Source organism: Hyperolius riggenbachi, chromosome 5 (genome assembly GCF_040937935.1).
Source record: "Hyperolius riggenbachi isolate aHypRig1 chromosome 5, aHypRig1.pri, whole genome shotgun sequence".
Lineage (NCBI taxonomy): Eukaryota > Metazoa > Chordata > Amphibia > Anura > Hyperoliidae > Hyperolius > Hyperolius riggenbachi.
In genome coordinates this window covers 341659158-341673200 of record NC_090650.1, presented here as the reverse complement: position 1 = coordinate 341673200, position 14043 = coordinate 341659158, and the positions used below count along the sequence as shown (strand labels likewise).

Here is a 14043-nt window from a genome sequence, read left to right as displayed (position 1 = left end):
TGACAACTTGAAACGTATTTCTTTTTTTTTCTTTTTTTTTATCCATTTTATAACATGGCAAAGATCAATATTTTTGAAATATTGATTGGCAGTTGGCATATGATCCAGTACTGCATCCCTAGAAAGAAAACCTATCTGCTGTATTGTGCTGCGCAGGCTTTCTATTCATACCAGCCCTCTCCAGCTATTGATTCAGATGGCGCTGTGTGTGGGCGTAACACCGGCTCTTTCTAAAGGATGTCTTTCAGGAGTTTAACGTCTGATGAAAAGATGGACGTCAATGTAAAAGGAAGGCCAACATCTGAACTTTATTACAGAGTCCACAGAAAAGAAATACCCATTCAGAACTTGTTCCTTCATTGTGAATTGCTGTTATGTCAAATGGCGTACTGTGAATCAGAACTGTGCTTCTCTTCCTAGTGCAATATGACAGAAAGCTTTGCAAGTCACTAAACACATTCACTCTGGAGCGAACGCAAGGTTGCCTAATAACCCATAAATATACAGTTCACGTGCATATAGGTGATGAATTGTTTGACTTGAAAAGCGTCTAGTTATTACAGATTCTGCACTGCTACTCTATAGTGAATCTCTTAAATTCTGGGTGGAACTACTATTCATAGGGCTCTATTCACAAAGCATTACTGCATTTGGTAATGCTGAAAAACAGCTGATTTTACCGATCACCTTCCCAGATTCCAATTCACTAAACCTATTACCACACTGAAAATTAGAGTTCCCGACTAGTGAGGTAAATTACCAACTTGTGCAATAATTACCTCAGGAAATGTCAAGAAATTGCAATTCACAAAGATTTACCCATTCGGTAAATCGGGCAAAAGTGTTTGATACTTTTCGCCAATAGCAGCCGGTAACTTACTTTTTCCACTTTTTCCATGCTCTCTGTGTGGTAACTTTAACAGACAACCTTTAGAGAGGGTCAGGCAGCCAATAGGGAGAGCCTCACAGTCCTGCTTCTCTGCTGATTTGATACAACAGGGATTTTGGTGGGTGTTAAACTGTATCAGTGCAGAGGAAGGTGACATATTTTGGAGCTTCTCTGCATCCCTTTAGATGGGAAAACCTGTATTCTGGCATACAGAAGAGCTCCCCCTGGTGAGACATCTAAAGGGATGTCAGAGAAGCACTGGAAGGAAAAATCCCGATTGATACACGCACGTAAGTACGGCTGTATCCCAGCCTCACCGCTGACCTGCTGCACAGCTGGTAAGTGACACTTAACAAGCAGGACTTAAATTGAAGCATGCTTGTTTGGTAAATTACCGATCTTCTGCCTCATGCGAACAATATTTAGTGAATTTGAAAAAAAAAAAGTGTAAAATACCGAATGAGGTATTTTACTGACCTGCCCTTACGGAATAGAGCCCATAGCCTCTAAAAAGACAAAGACAAACACTTATATCGCGCTTTTCTCTCGGCGGACTCAAAGCGCCAGAGCTGCAGCCACTAGGATGCGCTCTATAGGCAGTAGCAGTGTTTGGGAGACGTGCCTAAGGTCTCCTGCTGAATAGGTGCTGGCTTACTGTTCAGGCAGAGCCGAGATTTGAACCCAGGTCTCCTGTGTCAGAGGCAGAGCCCTTAACCATTACACCATCCAGCCACCCCCTCTAGCTACTTCTGTTACTTTCCAGCCAACCACTTATCCCATTAGCAGCCACATATAGCAAAGCTATATGTGCGCTGCAGGGCTCTTTTTATTTATTTATTTATTTTGCCACTTGGGAAATGTGCCTTCCCCAGCCTGGCAGGCTATGCAGAGCTGTGCAGGGAGCTTTTTTTATATTTACCTGTCCACTCAGAGGTAGGGGGGGGGGGGGGGGGATGGAGGAGTCTCTTTTATCACCCTTCTTCCACCACCCAGCGGCATTGCAATGCTGACTCCATCTCTGGATTACAATCACGTCATATCATGTGATCAGAACTCCGAAGAGGATGCCGGGGAGTGCTGCGTCGACAGTGGATGAAGAGGAGAGGCTGATCCAGCCACCCAGAACAGGTAAATATAAAGAAGCTCCCTGCGCAGCTCTGCATTGCTGCATTAGGCAGCTAAACAATATATGCCATTTGAAGATGCCCTGCCCCTGTAACAATCTGGAGATAATGCATGCAGGGCTGCTAATAGGTTAATACAATCTGATCTGTCATAAAAAAAGAGAGAGAGCGAGACTTGCCTAAGAAGAGGGAAGCCTCTGGATGGTCGAGAGGCTAACTGTGTTCCCCTTGACCCCACTGCCAATTGCCAGGACACTTTTTAGTTAGCTCCCCTTCTTGCACAAGCCCGTAAGTACGGCTGTATCTGCGCAATAGCAGGAAGCTGCTCATTAGAGAGCTTCTAGTCCTCCACCCACAACTGGGTGTAAGGCAGTGATGTACAACTCCAGTCCCTGGGGGCCATATGCCAGTGCTTAGGATGGACAAAGAAATAGAGAAACGTTCTACTGGTTGAATCTCGCCTTTCTTGATTCAGTCCTATCAATTCAAATGAGCTGTTCTAAAAATGTGTGAGGACCTTGGCCCTTGAGAACTGTAGTTGCAGATCACTGGTGTAGGGCCATGAGATTTCCATTATGGTGATGGTAAAGCATGTGTTTCCCTCTCCCTTTGCACCAACTAGTGGTTTAGGAGATTGAATGGTTTTCATGTAATTAAAGATGAGGAAACTAATAGCTTTGGACCTCATGGAAGAACTGATTTGCTGCCGTTTTTATTTGAAGTGAAGACAAAGCAGCACTTTGTTTCCGCATGCTGCATCTTTGAGCATCTTAATGTTTCATTAAGCTGTCTTGCACAGGCTTCCATGGTGTCTTGGGTGGTAATCCAGACTGTCAGCCGTTGCACGCTGTGGGCATGTGTGTATTTGCGCTCGGCCGGTATGAGCTTGGATCCCTGGATCCCTGGCTGTGATTGCAGTAGGTGAATAAAAACTTTTCTGAGCAAAACTGAGTTACCCACAATAATGAGCTAGGCTGTGATAAAATGATTTATTTGCAACACGTTTCATGGGGAGCACCCTTGCTTTATCAAGCCTGATCATTGTTATGCCTCAGCAAACCCTCAAGTGTTCAAGATCTATTTTTTTTTTTTTTTTTTTTTTTTTTTTTTTTTTGGTATGGGAAGTTGTTTTTTTGCTTTTCGTTTTTCCGGAGATTCTCCAGATTGCTTGATCGGTCGAATCGGGCATGCTTGTTCTGGTACTGATTTTCCCCCTGCGCTGTCTGAAGTCCGCCCGCATTCCGCGCATGTACCAGGCACACCAGGATACTGGTACAGGGCTTTTATTATATAGGAGAAATATTATATATTTTCTCCTATATAATAAAAAATATATATTTATATTTTTTTCAAATGGAGTACTGTTGTCCCAGGTTTTGAGCTGCCTGTCAGTTTTGAATGGATGCAAACTTTAAATACAAAAAGTAATTTTTTTATAATGTAAATTGACTGCTGCTCTAAACTGTTTATGCCATTTTTATAACAAATTTCCCTTTAACTAAAAAATCTCTGTGGTCTTTGCTCTCGAGTTCCTGCAGGTGTGAATTTTCACGACTTGTGGCTTGTAATACTAACATTGCTGCCAAGATCAGAGGAAGCTCTGGTGTACATATTGAATAATGCATCGTGCATGCTCACTGATTCCCGGCTTTGATGCTGGTAGACATAGACATTATGCTGCATATGAAGTGACTTCAATGTAGCAATTCCAAGAAGTCACACAGAAACCTATATTCTGTGTCTAGCTGTCTGAACATATCACTTACTCCACAGTGACTTCTTTATACTTAGTGTTATTCTTCTACTATTTAATTTCAGGGGTCAGATGATTTCTGGAGAAGACTGTGAATTTATCTTGAAGTTTGAGAAATCCAAATCCAATGCTGAAGAGAAGAAAGCAATACTAACCATTGAAAGCACTCGCACTCAGGTATAATCAAATTGCTCAGCTACTATTCCCTGTTTTTGGACTTGTACAGTAGGTTGTGTATATAATGTTTAGCTGCTCTGTAATATAAGGCATACAGTAACCTCATGCCTTAATGAACTTAGATGGGGCTTCCTCCAGCCCCTCATAGTCCCACAGCGTCCTCTGGGCTACCTACATTCTTTTGCCAATGGCTCTGTTAGCTGTGCAGCTTCACCAGGAGTCGTGCACAACTGCGTATGGCGGCCTCTCCGCGCGCCCGTCTCCCTTACGTGTCTGTTGCCTTGAGTGTTCTGCACACGCGCAGTTCATTGTTTTGAGAACTGAACTTGTGCAGAAAGCTCATGATGACTGCCGCGTGGAGGAGCCACACATGCGTAGTTGTGTGCGACTCCTAGCGAAGTTGCACAGCTAATGGAGCCATTGGCAGAAGAATGGAGGGAGCCCAGAGGACGACGAAGAACCTCACGGACTACGAGGGGCTGGCGTAAGCTCCAGGTAAATTCATTATGGCATTTTTGGGTCCTGCTCAGGGTCCCTTCCAGGGTTGTAATTGCCACTGGTTGGGACAGCTTGGGAATTGCTTACTGCTGAAATCCCCGGCAGATGGTAAGGCACCCATAAATGAGTGAGGTTTAGAGCCAGTTCACACAGGGATAAACAATGGTCATGACGTTCAACGCTCAAGTGCAGTCAAATGAACAAACAGTGTTTTTTTAACATTGTCCGCTGAAATGCTGTGCTCTATTCTGTCATCCTCTTTCATCTTTTTATGCTATACTCAACGATTCTGTGTCCCATTGGGGGGAATTAAAATGTTACACAACAACTGAAGGTCTGGAAACGCCACTGATGGTTGTCAAATGCTTTTCTGCTTGTAAACAGAACATAATTTGACAGACTCTAAACTAGACACCACTGTGAGCCGCTCAGTGTATGCTCAACCAAGCAGCACCTGACTCATACTGACTGCTTGCCAGAATATGCAGGGTGTTGAACTACCTATACCGCACTGCTATGTCCTGTGGGGTTAAGTCCATTTTTATCATAACTGTGATGCCTCAAGTAGGTCCCCCCATGCCTCCTAAAAGGGGAGCAGCGCAAGCAGGTTCCTGAGCACTCTGACTGCTCAGAAGCGCCACAGCTGCTACCGGGGGGAGGAAAACAGGAAACATGTCCCTGCCCCACCCCACCCCCTTCCAAACATGGCCATTTACAGGGAGTTGTGCACACCTCCCGCTTCCCCCCCCCCCCTCCCCAAAGAAAAAATGTGCTGCCACCTCGCAGATTTTGTCCAACTGCAAAGGTATGCAGCACTGTGGGACTTGGAAGCGCCACACCTGGAACAGGGTACATAGCAAGGAGCACCCCAAGCATGTGGTTCCTCAAGGGTGCCACTCCTGCAACACATTAACCTTCCTAGCATTAAGGCTGAGCCTGACTCGTCCATAAAAAAAAAAAAAAAAATAGCTAGTAACAGTAAGGATGAGTCAGGCTCGTCCAGCAGTTACAAATACTAACCTGCTGTGTCGCTGGAATGCAGAAGCCTCGCCGCTTCCCTGTGAGCACATTTCCGATGTCTTCTCGACCATCCCTGGCAGCAGTCTCCATTTTTCCGCGTTCGTTGCTTCCCTCGGTGATCACATGTCCCCCAATATGTTCCTCTGATGACGCAAGTTCCTATTTCTGTATTGGATGCAATACAAACATCTGTATTTTATCCAATATAAAAAAATTGAGTCTAAAAGAATAAAACAAAAAAGCGCACTAATGCCCATAACCGCAAACATTAAAGCGGTTTAAAACCCTGACATAATATTCAATAAAAACGTGTTTTCCTACTTTTTATATGCCATACGGTTATCATATTTGCATTTGTTCATAAGTATTATTATTCATTTAGAAGTTATAGGTTCCCAAAAGTACAGTTTTTTGCTTTGTGAGCTGACTTTGCATGTTATTAATAACTGGTTTTATTCATTCATTAATTCAAGCTGACATGCTTTGACTGTCTGTGTTGAGCAGTTTCTCCACAGTCAGAGAATGTGTCACATTCCTCACTTGATACATTTAAGTAAACACAAGATAACATAATCTACAAGTTTGGATGCGTCCACATTTCACTACACTGAACTTTCAAGCTGTGTATGTAACCCTTCCAATTCTGGTCTAGTAAAAAAAAAAATGCTGGTTGCATATATATATATATATATATATATATATATATATATATATATATATATATATATATATATATATATATATATATATATATGTGCTATAAATAATGATTTAGTGCAAAGATGAAGTGCTGGCTTATATTCCGCTTTAAAGAGGAACTGTAACATGAAAAGATCCCCTGGGGGGTACTCACCTCGGGTGGGGGAAGCCTCCGGATCCTAATGAGGCTTCCCACGCCGTCCTCCATCCGTCAGGGGTCTCGCTGCAGCCCTCCGTGGAGTCCGGGCAGCGGTGACGTCAATATTTACCTTCCTGGCTCCTGCGCAGGCGCTCTGACGGCTGTCGGCTCCGAACTACACGGAAATACCCGATCGCCGTCGGATCTGCTCTACTGCGCAGGCGCAAGTTTCCTGCGCCTGCGCAGTAGAGCGGACCCGAATGAGATCGGGTATTTCCGTGTAGTTCGGAACGGAAAGCCGCCACAGCGCCCCCGCTGGAGCCAGCAAAGGTAAATATTGAACTGACAGTCGGCACAGTCGCCGGCTGTTCAGAGGGCTGCGGCGAGACCCCCGTGGGACAGAGGACGGCGTGGGAAGCCTCATTAGGATCCGGAGGCTTCCCCCACCCGAGGTGAGTACCCCCCAGGGGATCTTTTTAATGTTACAGAGTCTCTTTAAAGTAAGAAAAATGTTTATAAAAATTAAAAAAACAAAAAACCTGAAAAAACATTTTAATATTGTATGCATGCTTGCGGACAGCTTGCAAGGCCACAACTTGCCAGTGGGCTCCAAAAAATTCTTACAATATAAAGTAACACTTAAAGAGACTCTGAAGTCTCTTAAAATTTCACTTTTTATCTAACAGTTGTCTTCAGCATTATAACACAAGCTAAAACGCTGCATCCCCGTGGCAGATCGCTACATTTAAACCCCTCAAATCCCCTGGGCTAAATATAGGGAGCACTTCCTCATACAGGCAGAGCTTTGGGCTGCAGCTCTGCCTCCGTGCATGTCAATACCCGCTGATCGCCGCCTCTCTCCGTCCCTCTCATTTTTCCTTCACTGAGAGGGGCGGGGTAGAGGCGGAGATCCGCGGGGATTGACATGAATGGAGGCAGAGCTGCAGCTCAAAGCTTTACCACCCTGGGCAGTAGAATCCACGACTCTGAAAGTCGTGGATTTTTGCCCCAAGATTTGGGGAGTTTAAATCTAGTGATCTGCCGCGGGGAATGCAGCATTTTAGCTTGTGTTATACAGCTGAAGGTAACTGCTAAATAAAAAGTGCAATTTTAGGAGGCTTCAGAGTCTCTTTAAAAAAAATATTGTACCTCTTTTGGTACAAGAATCTTGCATAAATTAAATGCCGGGTAGGTTAAAGACTCACTGTAACACGTCCAGCCAATACAGAAACTACTACTAGTAGTAGTATATTCTTGTTTGCCTCAAGAAGAAAGAGATTATCAGAGAAACATTTTAAACAGAAAATCAGATGAAAATAGCCAGTTTACCTAATTCTATGTACAGTGTGACTTGCAAAAGTATTCGGCCCCCTTGAAGTTTTCCACATTTTGTCACATTACTGCCACAAACATGAATCAATTTTATTGGAATTCCACGGGAAAGACCAATACAAAGTGGTGTACACGTGAGAAGTGGAATGAAAATCATACATGATTCCAAACATTTTTTACAAATCAATAACTGCAAAATGGGGTGTGCGTAATTATTCAGCCCCCTTTGGTCTGAGTGCAGTCAGTTGCCCCTAGACATTGCCTGATGGGTGCTAATGACTAAATAGAGTGCACCTGTGTGTAATCTAATGTCAGTACAACTACAGAGGCTCTGTGACGGCCTCAGAGGTTGTCTAAGAGAATATTGGAAACAACACCATGAAGTCCAAAAAACACACCAGACAGGTCAGGGATAAAGTTATTGAGAAATTTAAAGCAGGCTTAGGCTACAAAAAGATTTCCAAAGCCTTGAACATCCCACGGAGCACTGTTCAAGCGATTATTCAGAAATTGAAGGAGTATGGCACAACTGTAAACCTACCAAGACAAGGCCGTCCACCTAAACTCACAGGCCGAATAAGGAGTGCGCTGATCAGAAATGCAGTCAGGAGGCCCATGGTGACTCTGGACGAGCTGCAGAGATCTACAGCTCAGGTGGGGGAATCTGTCCATAGGACAACTATTAGCTGTGCACTGCACAAAGTTGGCTCTTATGGAAGAGTGGCAAGAAGAAAGCCATTGTTAACAGAAAAGCATAAGAAATCCCGTTTTCAGTTTGCCACAAGCCATGTGGGGGACACAGCAAACATGTGGAAGAAGGTGCTCTGGTCAGATGAGACCAAAATGGAACTTTTGGACCAAAATGCAAAACGCTATGTGTGGCAGAAAACGAACACTGCACATCACTCAGAACACACCATCCCCACTGTCAAATATGGTGGTGGCAGCATCATGCTCTGGGGTTGCTTCACTTCAGCAGGGACAGGGAAGCTGGTCAAAGTTGATGGGAAGATGGATGGAGCCAAATATAGGGCAATCTTGGAAGAAAACCTCTTAGAGTCTGCAAAAGAATTGAGACTGGGGCGGAGGTTCACCTTCCAGCAGGACAACGACCCTAAAGATAAAGCCAGGGCAACAATGGAATGCTTTAAAACAAAACCTATCTATGTGTTAGAATGGCCCAGTCAAAGTCCAGATCTAAATCCAATCGAGAATCTGTGGCAAGATCTGAAAACTGTTGTTCACAAACGCTGTCCATCTAATCTGACTGAGCTGGAGCTGTTTTGCAAAGAAGAATGGGCAAGGCAGCTGTAATTGCAGCAAAAGGTGGTTCTACAAAGTATTGACTCGGGGCTGAATAATTACGCACACCCCACTTTGCAGTTATTGATTTGCATGATTTTCGTTCCACTTCTCACCTGTACACTACTTTATACTGGTCTTTCACGTGGAATTCCAATAAAATTGTTTCATGTTTGTAGCAGTAATGTGACAAAATGTGGAAAACTTCAAGGGGGCCGAATACTTTTGCAAGCCACTGTAATATTTCATTTGCTTGAGTGTCTCAGCCCTACTAGTCTTAACAAGCCGAGTGAAGAGCCACGTGGAAGTGTAATTTTTCTGTTCCTGTTGTAAGTAGCTCTTCTAAATAGGTGCAGTGAAGTACTCTTCCTGGTGATATTGACCGTTCCACTGTACAATTCTCATAATTCTGTGGGGCTCATTTAGGGATTACGCCTGTTCTCATAGGTTGTCACATAGCAACTTTTTGACCATAAATATCTACTGGATTTTTATTTTATTTGTGATTTAATATTTGTAATGCAGTACAGATTATTTTAAATTTAAGATACTAATTACATTTTACTGCTGAGAAATTTAATTCACTGTAATATCTATTTCTATTTCTAGTGTGCTAAAACCTTCATAAATTTAATGAGTCACATTTCAAAGGAGCAAACAGTGCAGTATATTCTGACCATGGTGGATGACATGCTGCAGGTGAGAGTGACAAGCAATATCATATTTGTTTATGTATTCCGCAAATGTCGGTAAAACCAACATATGCAGAGAGTGTTCTTGAAGCCACATTCCATATATTTTTATATTTTGATTGAAATACAGAAAGTTGCAAAAACCATGTAAAATTGCTGCATTTTTTTCTTTCTTTTTTGTAAAAGGTGCTTTACAGATTTTGGTTCTTTAACCACTTCGCATTTAGACCTTGTTTCCTCCCTTATGGAACAGAGCAGTTTTGACATTTTAGCTATGTCCCTATTTAATCAGCAATAACTTTATCCCTAATTATGACACCTACATTTTATATGTATTTTTTCCCAAGAGAATCCAGACTTTCATTGGGCAGCATTTTTCTTCCCAAAGAACAATTTTGCTTTCTAAGCATTTCAATGGGAAATATAGGAAACAAATGTGTAATTTCTCCTTTTTTACCAATTCCAATTTAAAAATAAAAAGTGCTACTGTAGATAAAAAAAAAAATGATTTGGCCATTTCTCCCATGATATTTGTTTCTGAAATAAAGGTGACTTTTTGCTACAGTGTTTACTTTTCACTTCGAATTGAGAAAAAAATTAAAAACTAAAAATTAGGAAGAAAAGGCAAATGGGGAAGGTTAACTAATCATGTTATGTAGTTGGTGTGGTCTTAAAAGTGGGTGTAGTTAAAGACAGCCCAAGGTGGGCTCATTAAACAAAAAAAAAGTAGGCTAACTGATCCGGGGGTGCTGAGCGGATCAGGTAGCCGCAAAAACTACCGCTCCAGTGGGCCACACTGGTCCACTTTTACTTTCATGAATCTCTAGGTCACAATGCTGGAATGAGAGACTGTCTCTCATTCACAGCATGCAGGGAGGTGGGGGAGCAGCAGGGGGCGTGGCCAGGAAGTGAGCTGCCCAATGGAAACACTGTAGGAAAGCTCTGGAAACCCTGTAGGAATGCCCCTGGCAGGCATTTTTGAACAGGGAATTCCTCTCTGTGTTTATCTCCGAGATGGCAACAAATAATGTTGTCAATCTCGGGGAGCTATAGCACGGCGGTGTGTGTGTGTGGGGGGCAGAGAGTGCCGGTGAGGGGACACAGAGGCATGTCATGAGGCAAAGAACATGCCTCTGTGTCCCATCTGCCTCCCCCAAGAACCACCTCCGTTTCTCTTGAAACTGTATATTTTAATGTAATAGTTGTCACTATATCCCGATAATTACATTTTACTGTATTATATTTTCCCATTTGAACTGTGGTCCCCCTCCCTTATACAGACTTCCTTTGTGGCCTAGTGGCAACCCCATACGCTTCTCTGGCAGGGCCGGTCAAGGTTCTCCAGCACCAGATATTTCAAAGTGTACCCTCCTGCCCACCCCCTCCTCCGAATTGTGTCCACCCCAGTATAGGTAGCATATACGCCCACAGTATTAGGTAGGTGTTTCCTCCCCCCAGTATAAGTAGCCAGATGTTCCCCCTAGTATAGATAACCAGATATGCCCCCCCGTATTATCACCCCCATAAATAACACCCCCGGTGTACAAATGGGTGAGTGTCCTGTGTTTCATACAGGGATCCACTTCCTACTTTGTCATGCACTACAAACAAACGGTTATGTGTTACATTTTTGTTTCTCATGTACAGGGGAAACTTGAATATCGGGCAGAAGTTAATTTATTTCAGTAATTCAACTTAATAGGTGAAACTAAAGTATGAAATAGACTTATTACATGCAAAGCAAGATATTTCAAGCCTTTATTTGTTACAAATTTGATGATTATGGCTTACAGCTTATGAAAACCCCAAAATCAAAATCTCAGATTAGGCCTGAACGATTTTAGGAAAAGATTGAATTGCACGATTTCTGTCAGAAATTGCGATTTCGATTCACAATTTTCTTCAAATCCATTCATCACATCACACAGTGCAGCTCACAGTCACCTCAGCTCAAATGGACAGTGCCCACTGCCCAGCACACATCATCCTGCACACATACAGAATGGATGAGGCACACACAGGGTGTCAGCGTGATGTGCAGAGTTGCACTGATGTAGAGTGGCAAAGGAGGCGGAGCGGTGATAAATGTTAGCCTGGTGGATGGCTGGTAGATATATGCCTGCCCAAACTCTTTAGTGACAGTCCTGTCACCTGCCCAGCTGATGATGCGCTAGGCTAGGCGGAGGGAAACAGAGCGAGAGCCTGTGGACGGATTCCACCGCCCACCCAGCTGATGATGTGCTGGGCGGAGCGAGAGTGAGTGCCTGCCGCAGCCGCCCGCCCACCGATGACGCGCTATGCAAGCGGAGGGAGAAATTAAGACACTGATGACGTAGGGGGTAAAGGCGGCCACTAGGAAAGAGCTGGTGAGGGCTACTAAGCCGCCGCTACAGAGCGGCAAGCAGGAGATGGACTGCCGGGCTGAACAAGTACACTGTTGCCAGGGAAGTCGTGAGAAATCGTCACCTTCACAATCACGGAATTGTTCTTTCCGTGATCGCGATTTTGATCAAAAAACAATAAATCGTTCAGGCCTATCTCAGACCATTAGAATATTGTGAAAAGATTCAATATTCTATGCTAAAAGTATCAGGCTCTAACCGGCTAATGAATCCAAAACACCTTCAAAGGGTCCATGAGCTTTTAAATGGTGTCTCATTCTGGTTCAGAATTATTGACATGATTGAACTTTTGCACAATATTCTAATTTTTCAAGTTTCACCTGTAGACTTTGCACAGCTGCTTCTACAGATATTCTAGAGTACTCAGACTGAGAATTTCACAAACAACCATGCTTGATAGTCATGTATTATACGCCTCCTATTCCCATGCTAGAGTTTTGGAGATTTGGATGTTTCTGTTATTGATACTGGCATATTTACCAGGCATCTATTGTATTGTTTCTTCATGAGCTGCTGCATGCTAGGAATTAGGGTCTGTGGGAAAAGATCAGTATTGTGAGAGAGATTCCACTTTGCTACACAGTGATTACACCCTCAAGGCACCTCCTTCCAAAAGCACACTTAAAGGATACCCCAACTGAAATGTGAAATAATGAGATAGACATGTGTATGTACAGTGCCCAGCACACAGATAACTATGCTGTGTTCCTTTTTTTCTTTCTCTGCCTGAAAGAGTTAAATATCAGGTATGTAAGTGGCTGACTCAGTCCTGACTCAGACAGGAAGTGACGACAGTGTGACCCTCACTGATAAGAAATTCCCCTTTTTTACCTCTTTCTTGCTCTCAGAAGCCATTTTCTGCTAGGAAAGTGTTTTATAGTTGGAATTTCTTATCAGTGAGGGTCACACTGTAGTCACTTCCTGTCTGAGTCAGGACTGAGTCAGCCACTTGCATACCTTATATTTAACTCTTTCAGGCAGAAAAATGAAAAAAGGAACACAGCATAGTTATCTGTGTACTAGGCACTGTACATACACATGTCTATCTCATTATGTCACATTTCAGTTGGGGTATCCTTTAAGAATCTTAAAATACTCCAGCTATACCTCCATTCACTGATGCATGATAGAAATCACACATCACTGAATGGAGGTATAGCTAATATATTGTAAGATTCTTAAGGTGGCCACTAACGGTCCAATTTCTAGCGAAAAATCGTTTGAGCAATCAGAAGTTCTGATCGGATTGGTTGTAAATAATCTCCATTGGTGGACACAATCGATTATGAACGAGTGAAAAAAATGTCGCCCGAATGAATTTTCGTCGACCAAAATTTGGATTTTCTTGTTGATTGTGATAGATAGGAAGCAAAGATTGGTTCGTTGATGGTGTAGTGAACGATTTATTACAATATTTCACTTCCGATCAGAATTTCTGATCGCTCGAACAATTTTTCGCTAACGATTGGACTGTTAGTGGCCACCTTTAGGTGCGCTTTTAGAAGGTGGTGTCCCGAGGGTGGACTGTATCAACCTGGTAATGCTGTTTCATAGTCCACTAAGCATGCTGGAACCTAAAGATGATGAAATAAGAGTTGGCCGTAAATTGTGGCGCCACCTTCTGACAATGTTGTCTTAGAATAGTAAGAGTTTTTTTACCTATTCTTTTTGTTTTCCGAAAAGAGTTACACGTTAACAAAACATTTGTGAATGCTTTAGGACTGGAATACTTTTTGTTTACAGACCAATTAATCTATAACAGACCTTTGTTTGCTAGTTAGATAGATATGAGCTCCTGTTTCTTGCGCTTTGGCCATATAGCATGAATGTTAATTTATATTATTGCCAGGACAATGCGCCTGCTTCCTTGCCCTTACCGCTTTGACTGATGATGACATTTTTAATTAATCTGTACACAAGCAAGCGGAATTAAGATTCTAATTTACTAGACTGATGTCCTTTGATTATAAGGTTCATTTATATTCATTGTACACACTGAGGACTTTGTGTCTGTAA

General features: G+C 42.9%; 1 protein-coding gene across 1 annotated transcript in view; it reads left to right on the top strand.

The window, feature by feature from the left end:
• The window catches only part of ATP6V1H (ATPase H+ transporting V1 subunit H), a 148075-nt gene that overhangs the window by 35904 nt on the left and 98128 nt on the right, over positions 1-14043 (top strand). Inside the window, exons 4-5 of the mRNA XM_068234769.1 lie at positions 3832-3943; positions 9543-9632. Coding sequence (XP_068090870.1) covers positions 3832-3943; positions 9543-9632 — 202 coding nt within the window. The remainder of the gene's footprint in view (positions 1-3831; positions 3944-9542; positions 9633-14043) is intronic.